Source organism: Erpetoichthys calabaricus, chromosome 3, assembly GCF_900747795.2.
Source record: "Erpetoichthys calabaricus chromosome 3, fErpCal1.3, whole genome shotgun sequence".
NCBI lineage: Eukaryota > Metazoa > Chordata > Cladistia > Polypteriformes > Polypteridae > Erpetoichthys > Erpetoichthys calabaricus.
Genome location: NC_041396.2, coordinates 86,937,673 through 86,955,912, shown reverse-complemented (window position 1 = coordinate 86,955,912; position 18,240 = coordinate 86,937,673). Strand labels below are relative to the sequence as shown.

The window sequence follows — 18,240 nt, the reverse complement described above, 5'->3', positions numbered from 1 at the left end:
CCGAGCGTGGGAGAAGCATGGATTTTAAACACGCGTTGAGTTCATCTGCTGGTCTCCCTCGTGGAATAACTGGTAATGTTTGACTAAAATCTACAGCGAGTAAAACGACATTACCTCCTATTTTTTTTTTTTTACGATCTCTGAGATCTTGCTTTTTTCGGTTCAAGGCTTCATAAGCTCTTTTATGTTGTATGGTGTACTTATCCCAAACCATCATCTTTGAATGTTGCAAGACTTTCGCCTTGTATGTAGATCGGGGTAATTACATTGCATTGCATGAACGAAGGTAAATGACATTAATTTTTGACTGTCTTTTAATACTGTGTAAGCATACATATTAACACATGTGCAATTAAACGTGTGCATTTACGGGGTGATTTCTCAGGCTTAAAAGCTCGCCTTTTACTAAAAAGGTAAATGCAAAACTATTTTCAATCAGTTTATTGAAACGCTCCCGTTAAGGATTGCAATAACATATTCGCGAGATAAAAGAACGAAGTAGGGGGAAATGGAGGAACAGCCGCAAACAGCGAAGAGCAAAAAATTAATTAAACAATTGAGAACGGAGCGAGTTAAGCATACAAGCATGTTCATAAGGGAAACAAAGCACGGTGTAAAACGTAAGTTTAAATAACATGGCGGATGTTAGCCGACTTGCTGACCGCAACGTTAGGGGCTTCAAGTATGGCGCTGACGCCACATCTCAATGCCAACACTTTGCAGACTGTACTTAAAAGACACGCCCTCCTCACTGGACAGTTAAAAACACCAATCAAACTAACGATGACATCAAGTATTACCCAATCAAAAGTAGGAAAGGAGGCATCTTCATAAAATGCGTGTGGGATGATTTGCATGAGACGCTGCTTTAAAAAAAAAATGATTACAAAAATACGGGATAAATCCCGTCCAGTATTGATTCAAAACGGGACGCGCAATTTCATTCTCAAACGCCGCACGATTCCGTATTTTAAAGGACGGGTGGCAACCCTACAGTGCCAGGTAACCACCCATACAATCAGATTGTGATTCAGACTAGGAATGCAATGAATGTAATTACCCCGATCTACATACAAGGCGAAAGTCTTGCAACATTCAAAGATGATGGTTTGGGATAATTAGTACTTATTAAGTACACCATGGAACATAAAAGAGCTTATGAAGCCTTGAACCGAAAAAAGCAAGATCTCAGAGATTGTACAAAAAAAAAAAGGAGGTAATGTCCTTTTACTCGCTGTAGATTTTAGTCAAACATTACCAGTTATTCCACGAGGGAGACCAGCAGATGAACTCAACGCGTGTTTAAAATCCATGCTTCTCCCACGGTCGGTTATATGTCGCGTGTTCTCGGGTAGGTACACCAAAAAATGTATACATTTAAGCATGTAATGGGCAAAGAAAAAATGAGGTATACCCGAAGGCACTGCAGTAGTACTCAATGTAACTTTACTTCTTAAATGTTAATGTTTTACTGTTTAATAATTTATACGCTTCTTATATATTGTTCAAATTCTTTTATCAAAATACCAGTGACAGCGCAATGCACGATAACATGGAGTGAATACACCATACGCATCTGCCCACGGCCGCCCTGGTGTGTGCAGATAGGAGTTGATTCTAAAATAAAATAAACATAAAAAGAGTAATACAATCATCACCCATAAAGCGGATAGCAGACGTGACGTATTATATATGTACCAGATTTCAAGTCAATACGTGAAACGGTTTGCAAGCTACATGTGATTTAAAATCCTGGACAGACCAACGAAAAGCCACGGTAGCAAATTATAGAAGAAGATTTTACTGTTTAATAATTTATATTTATATGAAATGTGCTTCTTATATATTACTTCATATTCTCATATGATAATGATAGAAATCAATATAAACAACATTAACATGTTATTGTAACTGCATCTATGTGTGTATATGTATGTATGTATGTATGTATGTGTATATATATATATATAAAAAATATATATATAAAAAATATATGTGTATATGTATATATAATATATCTGTATATGTGTGTATATGTGTGTGTATATGTGTATATGTATATATATATGACAGCAACACTCATAACAATGACAACACAATTACATTGACAATCATGTTACGTTATTTTTAAAATGTTTCCTTTACTTTTTCATAACCTCTTTAACACACTACTTCTCCGCTGCGAAGAGCGGGTATTTTGCTAGTATATATATATATATATATATATATATATATATATATATATATATATATATATATATATATATACAGTGATCCCTCGCTATATCGCGCTTCGCTTTTCGCGGCTTCACTCTATTGCGGATTTTATATGTAAGCATATTTACATATATATCGCGGATTTTTTGCTGGTTCGCGGATTTCTGCGGACAATGGGTCTTTTAATTTCTGGTACATGCTTCCTCAGTTGGTTTGCCCAGTTGATTTCATACAAGGGACGCTATTGGCAGATGGCTGAGAAGCTACCCAGCTTACTTTTCTCTCTCTCTCTCTCTCTCTCTCTTCCGCTGACTTTTTCTGATCCTGACGTAGGGGGATTGAGCAGGGGGGCTGTTCGCACACCTAGACGATACGGACGCTCGTCTAAAAATGCTGAAAGATTATCTTCACGTTGGCTACCTTCTGTGCAGCTGCTTCGTGAAGCGACATGCTGCACGGTGCTTCGCATACTTAAAAGCACAAAGGGCACGTATTGATTTTTTTATCTGTCTCTCTCTCTCTCTGCTCCTGACGGAGGGGGTGTGAGCTGCCGCCTTCAACAGCTTTGTGCCGCGGTGCTTCGCATACTTAAAAGCCAAACAGCCCTATTGATTTGTTTGCTCCTTTGAAGAGGAAGATATGTTTGCATTCTTTTAATTGTGAGACTGAACTGTCATCTCTGTCTTGTCATGGAGCACAGTTTAAACGTTTGAAAAAGAGACAAATGTTTGTTTGCAGTGTTTGAATGACGTTCCTGTCTCTCTACAACCTCCTGTGTTTCTGCGCAAATCTGTGACCCAAGCATGACAATATAAAAATAACCATATAAACATATGGTTTCTACTTTAGGGATTTTCTTATTTCGCGGGTGGCTCTGGAACGCAACCCCCGCGATGGAGGAGGGATTACTGTATATATATATATATATATATATATATATATATATATATACAGTGGTGTGAAAAACTATTTGCCCCCTTCCTGATTTCTTATTCTTTTGCATGTTTGTCACACAAAATGTTTCTGATCATCAAACACATTTAACCATTAGTCAAATATAACACAAGTAAACACAAAATGCAGTTTGTAAATGGTGGTTTTTATTATTTAGGGAGAAAAAAAAATCCAAACCTACATGGCCCTGTGTGAAAAAGTAATTGCCCCCTGAACCTAATAACTGGTTGGGCCACCCTTAGCAGCAATAACTGCAATCAAGTGTTTGCGATAACTTGCAATGAGTCTTTTACAGCGCTCTGGAGGAATTTTGGCCCACTCATCTTTGCAAAATTGTTGTAATTCAGCTTTATTTGAGGGTTTTCTAGCATGAACCGCCTTTTTAAGGTCATGCCATAGCATCTCAATTGGATTCAGGTCAGGACTTTGACTAGGCCACTCCAAAATCTTCATTTTGTTTTTCTTCAGCCATTCAGAGGTGGATTTGCTGGTGTGTTTTGGGTCATTGTCCTGTTGCAGCACCCAAGATCGCTTCAGCTTGAGTTGACGAACAGATGGCCGGACATTCTCCTTCAGGATTTTTTGGTAGACAGTAGAATTCATGGTTCTATCTATCACAGCAAGCCTTCCAGGTCCTGAAGCAGCAAAACAACCCCAGACCATCACACTACCACCACCATATTTTACTGTTGGTATGATGTTCTTTTTCTGAAATGCTGTGTTCCTTTCACGCCAGATGTAACGGGACATTTGCCTTCCAAAAAGTTCAACTTTTGACTCATCAGTCCACAAGGTATTTTCCCAAAAGTCTTGGCAATCATTGAGATGTTTCTTAGCAAAATTGAGACGAGCCCTAATGTTCTTTTTGCTTAACAGTGGTTTGCGTCTTGGAAATCTGCCATGCAGGCCGTTTTTGCCCAGTCTCTTTCTTATGGTGGAGTCGTGAACACTGACCTTAACTGAGGCAAGTGAGGCCTGCAGTTCTTTAGACGTTGTCCTGGGGTCTTTTGTGACCTCTCGGATGAGTCGTCGCTGCGCTCTTGGGGTAATTTTGGTCGGCCGGCCACTCCTGGGAAGGTTCACCACTGTTCCATGTTTTTGCCATTTGTGGATAATGGCTCTCACTGTGGTTCGCTGGAGTCCCAAAGCTTTAGAAATGGCTTTATAACCTTTACCAGACTGATAGATCTCAATTACTTCTGTTCTCATTTGTTCCTGAATTTCTTTGGATCTTGGCATGATGTCTAGCTTTTGAGGTGCTTTTAGTCTACTTCTCTGTGTCAGGCAGCTCCTATTTAAGTGATTTCTTGATTGAAACAGGTGTGGCAGTAATCAGGCCTGGGGGTGGCTACGGAAATTGAACTCAGGTGTGATACACCACAGTTAGGTTATTTTTTAACAAGGGGGCAATTACTTTTTCACACAGGGCCATGTAGGTTTGGATTTTTTTTCTCCCTAAATAATAAAAACCATCATTTAAAAACTGCATTTTGTGTTTACTTGTGTTATATTTGACTAATGGTTAAATGTGTTTGATGATCAGAAACATTTTGTGTGACAAACAAGCAAAAGAATAAGAAATCAGGAAGGGGGCAAATAGTTTTTCACACCACTGTATATATATATGTAAGCTTATAAGTACTGCCTTACTTCTCTTTAAGAAAGGAAGATGTAATGATACTTGATTTAAACGATTCCATGTCTTGGTGGGTTTGCGTAGCTTATTGTCAATATCTTTACACCTGTTTTTAAGACTTATTGACTGAAACGGGCTTTCACAAAAAAAGTTAGGGCTTTGCTACAGGATACACCCTCCACAAGTTAAGGAAGTAAAAATAAAAGTATATATTTCTGTTTTATTTAAACCTTTTAAGTTCGCATGCATAGCCCCATTTGGCTGTTTTAGTTTTTTTTTTTCTTTCTTCAGTAATATTTAATCTCCTTAAAGAAAAAGAACATATGCATTTTACTTTTTTTGTATCTCTTTAGTAATATTTTAGTGTAAAAGGATAACCAATATTTAAACCTTTTATGTTACTTTATAAATTTATTTTACACAATGTTGAAAAATTAATAAGAAAGCTACATATTTTGGCAGCTGCTGCTTTAATTTTCAATGAAATGAAAAAAGCTCTCCGTGATTACGTAGGAGGCGTAATACGTGATGACACGATACGTGACTCCGCCTCCTCCATTAGAGTATATGAACAAAAAACAGTTTCCAGTTATGACCATTACGCATAGAATTTCGAAATGAAACCTGCCTAACTTTTTTAAGTAAGCTGTAAGGAATGAGCCTGCCAAATTTCAGCCTTCCACCTACACGGGAAGTTGGAGAATTAGTGATGAGTGAGTCAGTCAGTCAGTGAGGGCTTTGCCTTTTATTAGTATAGATATACATATTATATATATATATATATATATATATATATATATATATATATATACTGTATATATACACACACACACACATTATATATATATATATTATAAAAATATACCTGTACTTGTATGCACATTAAAATGTTTTGTTGTACAACATACAATTCTCATGACAGTGGAAGAGGTTAATCTTAGCCATGTCTACTGCAGTAATTGAAGTGGAAAATGTGGTTAACATCCACTCATTCATGGGGTAAAAAAAATACCATTGAATACCGTGAAACCGGCATAATTTTGAAAAATACCATGATATAGAATTTTGTTCATACCGCCCAGCACTAATATATACACACACACACACACACACAGACAAGCACATGCACATACATATATATACACTTACAGAAGTGTGTGTGTAGGTATAACAAAATTTAAATCAACAACCTCCAAGTTAATAATGACATAACCCATATTTAGTCACACTTAGTAAAGGAACACAAATTTGCAAAGAAGTTGAAAGATACAACTGTTTACCTGTTCAGTAGCTGTGGGACAGTAATAAACCAGGACCAGAGTTGTAATCATGTTAATGATGAGGCCTACAATGGTAATAAGGTTTGGTGCCATCCAAGCAGGCACCTGGCGGACCAGCCATTCCCAATAGTGCTGCATGAAAGGTTCCAGTAATGAGCGGCCAGCACTACTATAGCGATGTTCTTCAAGTCTCTTGAGCTGGTGACGTGTCAAGGGAGGAGATGGTAATTGGATCAATTTCCTTAAGACACAGTTCCCCCTCCCTCCTCCACCACTGCTGCTGCCTCCAGATGCCACATGTGGCCGACATACTGCATCCACATTCCGGTCCTGATCCCGGTTCCGATTTCTCACAGTCCGGTGCCCGTTCATCGAGGGCTTTTTGCCTCGGATGCTGTTAGCAATGTTAGTGTGACCTCTCCCTTAACAACAAATAGTGGGAGAGGCTATAGAAACAGTCAGCAACCTGTTAATAAAAAAAATATATATACATTTACAGTAAAGAGTGGTACACATTTGCAGTTTTTTTTTTTTTAAATGTCATTATAAAGCAAACAAAAACACTATAGTGGAAATATCAATTTAAGCAGATTTCAAGATCACAAGTTAGAATCTTAATAATGACATCAAGAATTCAACAAATGCTATAGAGAAAAGCCAAGCAAAATGACACCTTTTATTGGCTAACTAGAAAGATTACAATATGCAAGCTTTCGAGGCAACTCAGGCCCCTTCTTCAGGCAAGATGAAGAAGGGGCCTGAGTTGCCTCGAAAGCTTGCATATTGTAATCTTTCTAGTTAGCCAATAAAAGGTGTCATTTTGCTTGGCTTTTCTCTACATTCATAATGGCTAACACGGTACAACACCCTAGTACAACAAATGCTATAAAAAGGTATCTAATGTAACCTAGGGAATAAGGCCCCTTAGCTTAATTATTTAACTTACTTGTACACAAAACAATAAATATACATTTATTTAACTGCGTTTGTTAAAACCTTTGGGGTAATATTCATGATGAAAAGGTACTGTGCTTAATGGATTTACAGACAGTTTTGATGAAATATTACAAATACTTATAGTATGTCAACTGTTAAGAAGTTTTTACACAAATAAATATTGCAACATTTTTTGGGGTTTTCTTTTTATAAGGTACAGTATATCTTTACCCTAAATGTTAATCTTAAACAAAATAGAATGTATTCTTGACTGAGGGCAAGGATATACTTAATCCTACACGATACGTATGCTTGCGAACACTGTTGCTATGCAAGCAGTGTACTTTCTATACTTATGTGTGAACTTTATGTAAATCTGGAGGATTCCACCAGGTGACAGTGCAAGACTACATCACAGTCTGGTTTCACTTTGTTGTAGGTTGAGGGAAGAAAGATGCTGAAGATAAAATTTCTTTGTTTTCTGAAGCTGTTGCGAAGGTGCAAAAAAAAAAGACAGCAACAGCAACACAAAAGATGTATTGTGTCATTACGATACTTGTATGACGCTTGTATTGCCTATGCAAGAAATGAATGAAGAAAAGCACCATGAATACTTTCATATGTCAGCATTTACATTTGATTATTTGCTTCATCTTATCAAACCATTCATCAAACATTGAAGCACGTACATTGATCCTGTTCCGAGCTGTAATGCAGCTTGCCGTCACACTGCGTTATCTTGCAATGGCCAAATACCCACTTCTTTTCTCAGACATTTTTTGCTTTGCACTGCTGTATCTGTCTCAACTTTGCTTCCATTTCATCTTGCACATTTCCACATCCACTTTCAAAGAGCTGACGATTTGCTGCCAGCTCTTCTGACAGGCCTGTCTGTCATTATGGAGATGTTGCTAGTAAACAACGATGCGGACATCACGTACTAAAACTTGAACACACACGGCACCTAAATTTTTGTTGGTACTGCAACCCACGCGCGTGATGCGTTAATTTCTGACATGCTCAAAAGACGTGTCAAAAGAGCTCTGGGAACACATGGCAGCAATGATTCGTGCACATAAGCATTCTCAGTGTCAAGTATTAATCTGATATTAGGCTTCTAATCTATAATTATCAAATTGCTAATCAAAAGCTAAGTAAAGTTGAGGTCACATTACAGAACACACTAAACAACTTCCAGCTGGAGGAAACGTCAAACTTGATGACTGCAATAGCTGATCTTGTCAGCTGAGCATGTCACATTGCACCACGTTATTACAGGGAAGGTCAAATTATACAGCTAAGTAAAGACTTTCCAGCACAATTTCACATTTCCAAAATATTGCAAGCTTCCCCTTATTCTGACAGCCAATAAAGTAGAGCCTTATGAAGCCGGTGCCTATTTGAAAGCTTTACAGTCATCCCTCACCTATCATGGGAGTTACGTTCCAGAGCCCCCCACGATAGGTGAAAATCCGTGAAGTAGCAACCTATATTTATTTTATTATTTATATTTATTTTAAGGCTTTATAAACCCTTCCCACACTCTTATAAATCTTTCTCACTCTCTTATTAACCTTTCCCACACTCTTATAAACACTTCCTATGCTCTTGAACACTTTCTACACTCTTAAACACCACTGAACAAAACTACACTCAGCAATCAGACGTTGATGTGTCTGCCACTCGCTTTGTGAAGGGGGGCAGCTAAATGCACACTAAGCAGAAGTGGACTTTGTGCTGCTTCTGCCAAAATGCCTGCTTGTCGCTCTATGCATTCTTAAGGAGGAGGAGGAGTGGGGGGTGGGGGGTGTGTGAGGGCTGAACGCACATTCACTCAAACCCCCCTCCCCGGAGGCGCAGTAAGCTCCTGCCACTTCACCTTGTCAAAGGGGGGTGGGGGGGAGAGCTGAATGGACGCGACTTTGTGCTGCTTGTCGCTCTGCGTGTCAATAATTTAAAAGCCTGTACAGCAGCTGTTTTCCTGTCTCACTGCCTTGTCTTAACAAAGTGTGTTTTATAAGTTTACATGTGTTTAAAGCGTGTGGGCTGGGTATTTTAAGGCTTAAACTATAAAAATGTTTATTTATATGGTCTTTCTATATCGCAGATTTTCACCTAACGCTGATGGGTCTGGAACGTAACTTCCGCGATAGGCGGGCGATACAGTGAAGCCGCAATAGGTGAACCGCGATATGGCGAGGGACGACTGTATAGGTATGGCGAGTTCAGCTGCAATCCCTATGTTGTAATACTTCAAAATACAGTGGAACCTCGGTTTGTGAGCATAATTCATTCCGGAAATGTGCTCACAGTCCAAAGCACTCGTATATCAAAGTGAATTTCCCTATAAGAAATAATGGAAACTCAGATGATTTGTTCCACAACCCAAAACTATTCATATAAAAATGATTAATACAAAATATAAAGTAAAAATACATAAAACAAATTAACCTGCACTTTACCTTTGAAATGAATCATGGCTGGTGTGAGGAGTTTCTAAACTCTTGTGGGATTCCACCCAACGGGATGACAGCAGAAGAGCGTCCCAAAGCAATCGCAGTCTCCCAGCGCTGTAGCAGTTCGCTGTAAAAGCGAATCCGAAAAGATTGCAGACATGCTATAAGCGCCTGCCGTCGATGGGTAATATAAGGAACATTATAAATGCGCAGGGCACAGCACTACTTGGCCACGGCCCTGCCTGACTGCTGTGTCTGTGTATAGGAGAGTGGCAGATCCCGCTACAATAAATAACCGCGCTGTTGCTGTTTCAAGCTGAATAAAGCTGGTGTTTCTAAAGTACTGAGACTCAGCTTCGTGTTTTGGGGTGCAAGACAGGGACTCGCATGTCACAGCACACACACACACACAGTCACAATGCTGTACTAAACAGTACACTCTCGTACGGATGTTGACTATATGAGTGAGGCACGCCAACTCAGATGAAGAATAGGAGACGATTGCCCACAATCCCACAGCGACAGAGAGAGAGAAGAACCATCAGCTCAGTTGTGATCACATGACACTCAGCAGACAAAGTGTATACATACTTCTCGTATTCCAAGACCTCACTCGTTTATCAAGTCGAAACTTATTAAAAATTTTAGCTCGTCTTGCAAAACACTCATAAACCAAGTTACTCGCAAACCGAGGTTCCACTGTATTTAACATCAGACAGAAGAGCTTGTCTTTTATTTGTGAGGTTCAAAACACTCAAGTTCCTTATTCCTCATAGCTGCATTATATGTATTGTACATCTGGGTGAGCTCTCAATGGTTGTCAGTTTTAACATGCACAGAAGCCTGCATTTACGACTTAAGAAAAAAGAAAATCAAAGATTGTGTCACTAAGTATGTGAAAGTACATGACTAGTATTGTAACCCGTTAAGATTATTTAAATTAAATCTGCGACTGAATATTGCTGCAAAATTAATGTTATTCGGAATAGCCTAAGAGAAAACAGAGGCATTGAGAACTGCTTTATATGGGCCATGATCCAAAAGTTAGACTAAACAGTAACTATAAAAGTTTACCAAGACTCATTTTGCATAGTAAGAAGGAAACCTCATATGCTGTTTAAAAATAAATATAAACAGGATTCCTCTCATATTTTGGAAATGAATTATTAACAAGACACAATGTAGTAATTTTACATTGAACACACTGGCAAAACCAGGCAGATCAGAAACAATCTTTAAGAATGTCTTGGCACCCAACTACTGTTTAGCTGTGTCCTTTTCCTTCGTGAATGGACATGCACAGCCACATTTACTGTATGCATGAAACTGATGCGTAGCTTTTCCAGTAATACCATGGACCTGAAAGCTATGTTCAGGTGTTTTTCCATTACGGCTTAAACTATATACATTGATCACAGGAAATGTAAAGGAAAGACATTTGTGTACTTATCCACATAGTAGATACGAAAAATAAGGGTGTATGGTCACTATGCAGAGAAAATTTATTTTCAGGGTTTAAGTTATATAGTACATTTTGTTAAGCAGCAGTCACATCAATTATAGATTAGGTTTGAAAAAGCTGCATAATAAGCCTGCGTATTCTACAACACTTGTACATTACATGCATCCACTGGAAGATTCAGCAAAAATTCATGCTATTGTGTGAATCTGCTTAGCAAAAGGACGTGCGTTTAAATCAGAAAAGGACTATTACCAAGTAGGAAATATGGTACGACAGACAACATAAGGCATGGCTTATAGTATTTGGAGTTTTAGTGCTAGGATTTATTAGGCACATTAAAAATCTTCCATAATTAAATATTAACTTTATTCATCACCTTTTAGACATTTTTGTTAATGATCAAAGCTGCCTGATATTAGAATTATGTATAGAAGCTGAAAAACACCAAAGCGCAGCAACAGACTAACAAGTATATGAGAGTTATTAGGGGTAACAAAGAACCTACAACACCTTTTTTGTTTTTTGAGATCCTGAACAATCAGAATCTCAATGCAATAAATAAATTTTTCGTGTTAAGAAGAACATCCAACCAAGGTGCCCACAAGGAGCACAAAGCACAGTCCAGATTGTCAGTACCATATACAAAGCAACGTGAATTAATCATTTTTAAATTAATAATGTGGCAAACCATACCTCAGTATTCCTAACAAGTAACATTTATCTCAGTACACATTCTGGGAATTAGATCAAGTGTGGGTTACATTTGCACAAGGAGCTAGAGGTGGAATTTGATATTTAAAAAAAAAAAGTCTCTCTGATTACAAGAATAACTCCTTAACCACCAGGTCACACAGTTACAACAATGAATACAGAAATAATAATAATACATTTTATTAATATAGCACTTTTCCTATGCTCAAGGCACTTCACAGAGTTTAAGAAAGAACGGCAGGGTATACAGTATATTGCATTGTACTAAACCAGATAAATAAAGAGTAAGATAGTAAATTCAGAGAAAAAAAGCCTAACAGACAACATAATTGATGGTCTAGCTAGCACACACACACAGGTTACATGAGGAACTTGACATAGAGGTAAACTGAGAGAGGGGTAATAAAGTCAGGTAGCGCTAAACGCCTTCCTGAACAGAGGAGTTTTGAGTTGTTTTTTTAAAAGAATTCATGGAGTTGCCTGATCTAATTAATTTCGGTAGGTCATTCCAGAGTCTGGGCGCTATACAGCTGAAGGCCCTGTCACCCATGGAGTGTAGATTAGTGTGGGGTACAACAAGATTACCAGAATCAGAGGACCTTAGTGGGCAGACAGGCACAAAGTGATGTAGAAGGTTACTGATGTAGTTTGGCGCTAGGTCATTCAAGGCTTTGTAGGTTATTAGTAGAATTTTAGATTCAATTCTGTAAGACACAGGGAGCCAGTGAAGGCGAAGCAGGATGGGTGTTACGTGCTCGCTAATGCTGGTCCTTGTAAGGACTCTTGCAGCGGAGTTTTGAATAAGCTGGACCTGTGATATAAAATTAGAAGGGGCACCCAATTATAACCCAATTGTGCTTCCCTCACTCAGAATATGGAACCAATGTAGAAAGCATTTTAAAATGGAGAATCTTTTATCTGTGGCACCTCTGCATGAGAACCACCTTTTTCAACCCTTGCAAACATATGCAGTTTTTAATATCTGGAAAACATTTGGGTTTAAATTGCTTAGAGATCTTTATATAGACAACATCTTTGCATCCTATGAACAATTACATTCCAAATTTAACTTTCCAGCAACATAATTCTTTCACTATCTTCAAATTAGAAACTTTGTTATACAGAACCTGCCTGATTTTCCTCATCTCGCACCTTCCTCTATGCTGGAAAAAATATTGCTCAGTTTCGAGGACTCAGACAGCATTTCTGCAATATATAAAATCATTTTACAGTCTCTCCCTTTCAAAGATCCAAGAGGACAATGGGAAAAGGATCTCTCACTCAACATAGCAGAAAAGGAGTGGAAGGGACCAATGCAGAGAATTCACTCTTGCTCCATATGCGCAAAGCATACAATTATTCAACTCAAAAATTTTATATCGAGCACATCTGTCTCGCTTAAAACTGTCCAAAATGTTTCCAGGGCAAGATCCAACCTGCGAACGTTGCAATCAAGTTCCAGCCTCACTGGGTCACATGTTTTGGGCCTGCACCAAATTAACGTCATTCTGGACAAAAAATTTTAAGTGCCTTTCAGACAGTCTTGGTGTCACAATCCCTCCTAACCCATTAACAGGTGTGTTTGGTGTTCTACTAGATGGGCTTAAAGTGGAGAAGGACAAACAAACTGTGACTGCCTTCACTACACTATTGGCACGCAGACTTATTTTGCTAAACTGGAAGAATCCTAACTCTCCTCTTTTAAGTCAGTGGGTAACTGATGTTGTATACTATTTGAAATTGGAAAAAATCAAATTCTCAGAGGATCTGTGCAGAACTTTTTCATAACCTGGCAGGATCTAATCAATAATATCTTAGAATAAACTCTTAAAGCACTGAGGAAGTAGATTCTCTTCCCATTTCTGTTTCTTCTCCATTTACCTTTATCCACCTATTAAACTCATCAATTTATTTATTTTTATTAGCTTTAAGTTCTACTCCGTTGGCCATGCTCTCTTTCTCTGGGGTTGGGGTTGATTTTCTTTCAATCCTATTTTTTGTAAAAATTGATCTATTTGTATGGAATGATTACAATAAAATCTAAATTTATAAAAAAAAAAAAAGAAGGGGCACCTGCCAGTTGGGAATTACAATAATCGATGCGGGATGTGATAAAAGCATGGACAAGTTTCTCAGCATTAGAAAAGGAGAGGAAGGAGCAAACACGGGATATGTTACAGAGATGAAAGTAAGAATGTTTCTTAATGTGATTTATGTGGGCGGAATAAGAAAGGGAGGAATCAAAAATGACACCAAGATTCTTTGCAGTAGAGGCAGGTCTGATGAGATCACTGCCAAGACTGAATGGGAAGAAGCACATTTTATTAAGTTACACTTTAGTCCCAATTTGCAAGAGTTCAGTTTTGTTGCAATTTAATTTTAAAGAGTTCTGCTCCATCCAGGTTTTAATTTCACTGAGGCAAGTTGTGAGCTGAGAAATCTCTAATGAAGTTCCACTTTTAACATTGAAACAGAGTGGAGTATCATCTACTTAAAAATGATAACCCAGTCCAAGCTACGAATAATATGGCCACGGGGAAGCACATAAATACAGAAAAGCAGAGGACCGAGGACAGAGCCCTGAGGAACTTCTTGCATGAAATCATCAGGCAACACAAACAACTGAAAAACTAAACTGAAAGCTGGAGAACAAAAGTGTAATCTCCATGTTATCACGGCTGCCAAAGTGAAATAACTTCTAGGCAACTTGCTACTTTTCTGCTTTGGACTCGGGTAAACCTATGGTTCTTGGCACATTGTCCATTTACCACAACGTCATACGATTTTAAAAACAAATACGCTTACATCTGACTAATAACAGTTATAATAAACATCTGACATTCACCTGTGATGAACATGTAGAATAGTGTAAAATAAAGCAGGACCTTTACCATGTACAGTTACAAACCAATATTAAACACGACAGCAGAGCTTTAACGACACACTGGCCATTCACAATTGCCAGTAATACAATTAAATAAATTCCTTTAATACGATCTAATAAGTGGTATCCATAAGTTAAGGCTGAAATGAAACAGAAAGATAGGGTGACGTCACGTTTCTCTGAATCAAGTTGTTCAGACCTTTCAGATTAGCACTCGTTACCCCCATTCACTGGACAAAAGATAATAACTGGGCATAGAAAGGAGACTGATTAATTAATACGCATGTTAATGAGAGACGATAACGGCGTAGTGTAACTAAAAGGGGATGCAGCTGATCTTTTCGTCAATTCAATTAAGAAAATCAGGCGTCAATGGTCAACTGTGAAAGGCGAGAGGACAGCCAGTGTAAAGAATGTGGGGCAAGCAAAGCAAGCCAGTACGGAGCTAGCTGCGCAGTTTGGGACACTAGCTGAGGTACAGTGTGCTAGCTTCGAGTCCAGCCTTCCGACTGGAGGGCAAATACGGCAAGTCGAGTCACACGGTAAACAAAGAGGGCAGAACCGTAGTGAAGATTTCTAACAACCTTCAATCGAGTCTGTCCACCTAGACCGTGTTTGTGAGTACATTAAAAAAAATGCATGTGTGCTCCTCTGTCGTGACACGCTATGCAGCCCAACTCCAACGTCCCCCAGACGGCGCACGGAGTCTCTGAAGTCGTTGATAGCTGTACGTACCTGACACGCCGAGGCAAACTGGCCTCTTGATTAAGCTTGGCGGATAGATCGTCCCTCGTAATTTACACAGTAGAACGACGTGTTCAAGGAGGCGACTGTATTGATATCCCTCTTCCTTTCTTATCTTTCAGATACTAGGAAGAAAGCTCCGCTTGCACACCTGGAAGGAAGCTCGGTCGTGGAGCTGCAATAACCGGATGGAAGTGTTCTTCCCCTCCCCACACCAAAAACTCGCAAGGGCCTGGGCGCCGGTCACTTCCGTCGCGCTTCGGAGGACCTGACTAGACGTCCGATAGGGGGCGGGCGATTAACGCATTGTTGTACGCGTTAAACTTCATGCATTAATTTAAATGTAAAAACTTTGCACGTGATATACTGTATATATTACACCACATGATGCATATTGATTTAATTGTAGTACCTGGAAACGAATCTTCAAAATATATATAATAAACAAACGTAATTACATCAGGGTCCACTATTGCATATACAAAAAAATGAAATGTCTTTGAATTACAGTGTTACATACAGTGCATCCGGAAAGTATTCACAGCGCATCACTTTTTCCACATTTTGTTATGTTACAGCCTTATTCCAAAATGGATTCAATTTATTTTTTTCCTCAGAATTCGACACACAACACCCCATAATGACAACGTGAAAAAAGTTTACTTGAGATTTTTGCAAATTTACTAAAAATAAAAAAATTGAGAAAGCACATGTACATAAGTATTCACAGCCTTTGCCATGAAGCTCAAAATTGAGCTGAGTCAGTGCATCTTGTTTCCACTGATCATCCTTGAGATGTTTCTGCAGCTTAATTGGACTCCGCCTGTGGTAAATTCAGCTGATTGGACATGATTTGGAAAGGCACACACCTGTCTATATAAAGGTCCCACAGCTGACAGTTCATGTCAGAGCACAAACCAAGCATGAAGTCAAAGGAATTGTCTGTAGACCTCCGAGACAGGATTGTCTCGAGGTACAAATCTGGGGAAGATTACAGAAAAATTTCTGCTGCTTTGAAGGTCCCAATGAGCACAGTGGTCTCCATCATCCATAAGTGGAAGAAGTTCGAAACCACCAGGACTCTTCCTAGAGCTGGCCGGCCATCCAAACTGAGCGATCGGGGGAGAAGGGCCTTAGTCTGGGAGGTGACCAAGAACCTGATGGTCACTCTGTTAGAGCTCCAGAGGTCCTCTGTGGAGAGAGGAGAACCTTCCAGAAGGATAACCATCTCTGCAGCAATCCACCAATCAGGCCTGTATGGTAGAGTGGCCAGACGGAAGCCACTCCTTAGTAAAAGGCACATGGCAGCCCGCCTGGAATTTGCCAAAAGGCACCTGAAGGACTCTCGGACCATGAGAAAGAAAATTCTCTGGTCTGATGAGACAAAGATTGAACTCTTTGGTGTGAATGCCAGGCGTCACGTTTGGAGGAAACCAGGCACCGCTCGTCACCAGGCCAATACCATCCCTACAGTGAAGCATGGTGGTATCTGCATCATGCTGTGGGGATGTTTTTCAGCGGCAGGGACTGGGAGACTAGTCAGGATAAAGAGAAAGATGACTGCAGCAATGTACAGATACATCCTGGATGAAAACCTGCTCCAGAGCGCTCTTGACTTCAGGCTGGGGCGACAATTCATCTTTCAGCAGGACAACGACCCTAAGCACACAGCCAAGATATCAAAGGAGTGGCTTCAGGACAACTCTGTGAATGTCCTTGAGTGGCCCAGCCAGAGCCCAGACTTGAATCTGATTGAACATCTCTGGAGAGATCTTAAAATGGCTGTGCACCGATGTTTCCCATCCAACCTGATGGAGCTTGAGAGATGCTGCAAAGAGGAATGGGCGAAACTGGCCAAGGATAGGTGTGCCAAGCTTGTGGCATCATATTGAAAAAGACTTGAGGCTGTAATTGCTGCCAAAGGTGCATCGACAAAGTATTGAGCAAAGGCTGTGAATACTTATGTACATGTGATTTCTCAGTTTTTTTGTTTTATTTCTTAATAAATTTGCAAAAACCTCAAGTAAATTTTTTTCACGTTATCATTATGGGGTGTTGTGTGTAGAATTCTGAGGAAAGAAATTAATCCATTTTGGAATAAGACTGTAACATAACAAAATGTGGAAAAAGTGATGCGCTGTGAATACTTTCCAGATGCACTGTAGTTAACATTGCTAATATTTTGGAATGCAACAGAAAGGGAAATATTCATTAAGGCCTAAAATATGTATCATTTATTTTTATATGTATTCATGTGTTTTCTTACATTTTAAAAGTTTTAATAAGTTGAGGTGTATTCATGTAATGATAAAAAAGTAAGTTTGGACTGTAGAGGTACTTGGTCACATAACTTGCTTTGTGATGATATATACAGTATATATATTTTATACAGTTTTCATTTGACCAGGCCCTGTAAAGCTAGCCTTGAAATGAAATTTATTTGTACCTTTTAAATGCAGAATCGCAGAGCACTGGTGCTTATTCCAATACTAGTGTAAACCTTTATTTTACCATTTTCTGTTGTACTGTTTATTAAGTCCCATATTGCAGTTGCACCTGATACTTTTCTTGTTCAAGTCAAGGGTGTTTCTGAGTGTATTTGGACTCCTAGTTTAACTGAAGCTGTTGTTGTTTCTGTGTTTTGTAATGGACAACCCACATGGGCTGGCGTCATTGCCAGGACTGGCCCCCATTCCCTTAACCAGTTGGGAGGCCAATGCAAAAGAGAGATTGGGGGAGGCTCATTATCAAAGCTTTATGGTACCCTGACCCACTTGATGGCAGCAATTCCTGGGCTTCAATACCCATTCAGACACCCATAAGGAAGGCTGGGAACTGTAGTCCAATGGGAGCAACTTTGTTGGGGTCCATGGGTTACACCAGGGGCTGCTACAGAGAGTTACACTTTCTACTTTCTGTGCTTTCATTGGGTGATGCCCTGGCATTGGAAGTACTCCTGG

General features: G+C 39.2%; 1 protein-coding gene across 1 annotated transcript in view; it reads right to left on the bottom strand.

Moving 5' to 3' along the window:
• cept1b (choline/ethanolamine phosphotransferase 1b) overlaps positions 1-15,676 on the bottom strand; it is a 105,122-nt gene extending 89,446 nt beyond the window's left edge. The window contains exons 1-2 of the mRNA XM_028797049.2: positions 15,272-15,676; positions 6,088-6,553 (exon numbers count right to left, since the gene is read on the bottom strand). Coding sequence (XP_028652882.1) covers positions 6,088-6,459 — 372 coding nt within the window. The 5' untranslated portion in view covers positions 6,460-6,553; positions 15,272-15,676. The remainder of the gene's footprint in view (positions 1-6,087; positions 6,554-15,271) is intronic.
• Between the last annotated feature and the right edge of the window lie 2,564 nt (positions 15,677-18,240).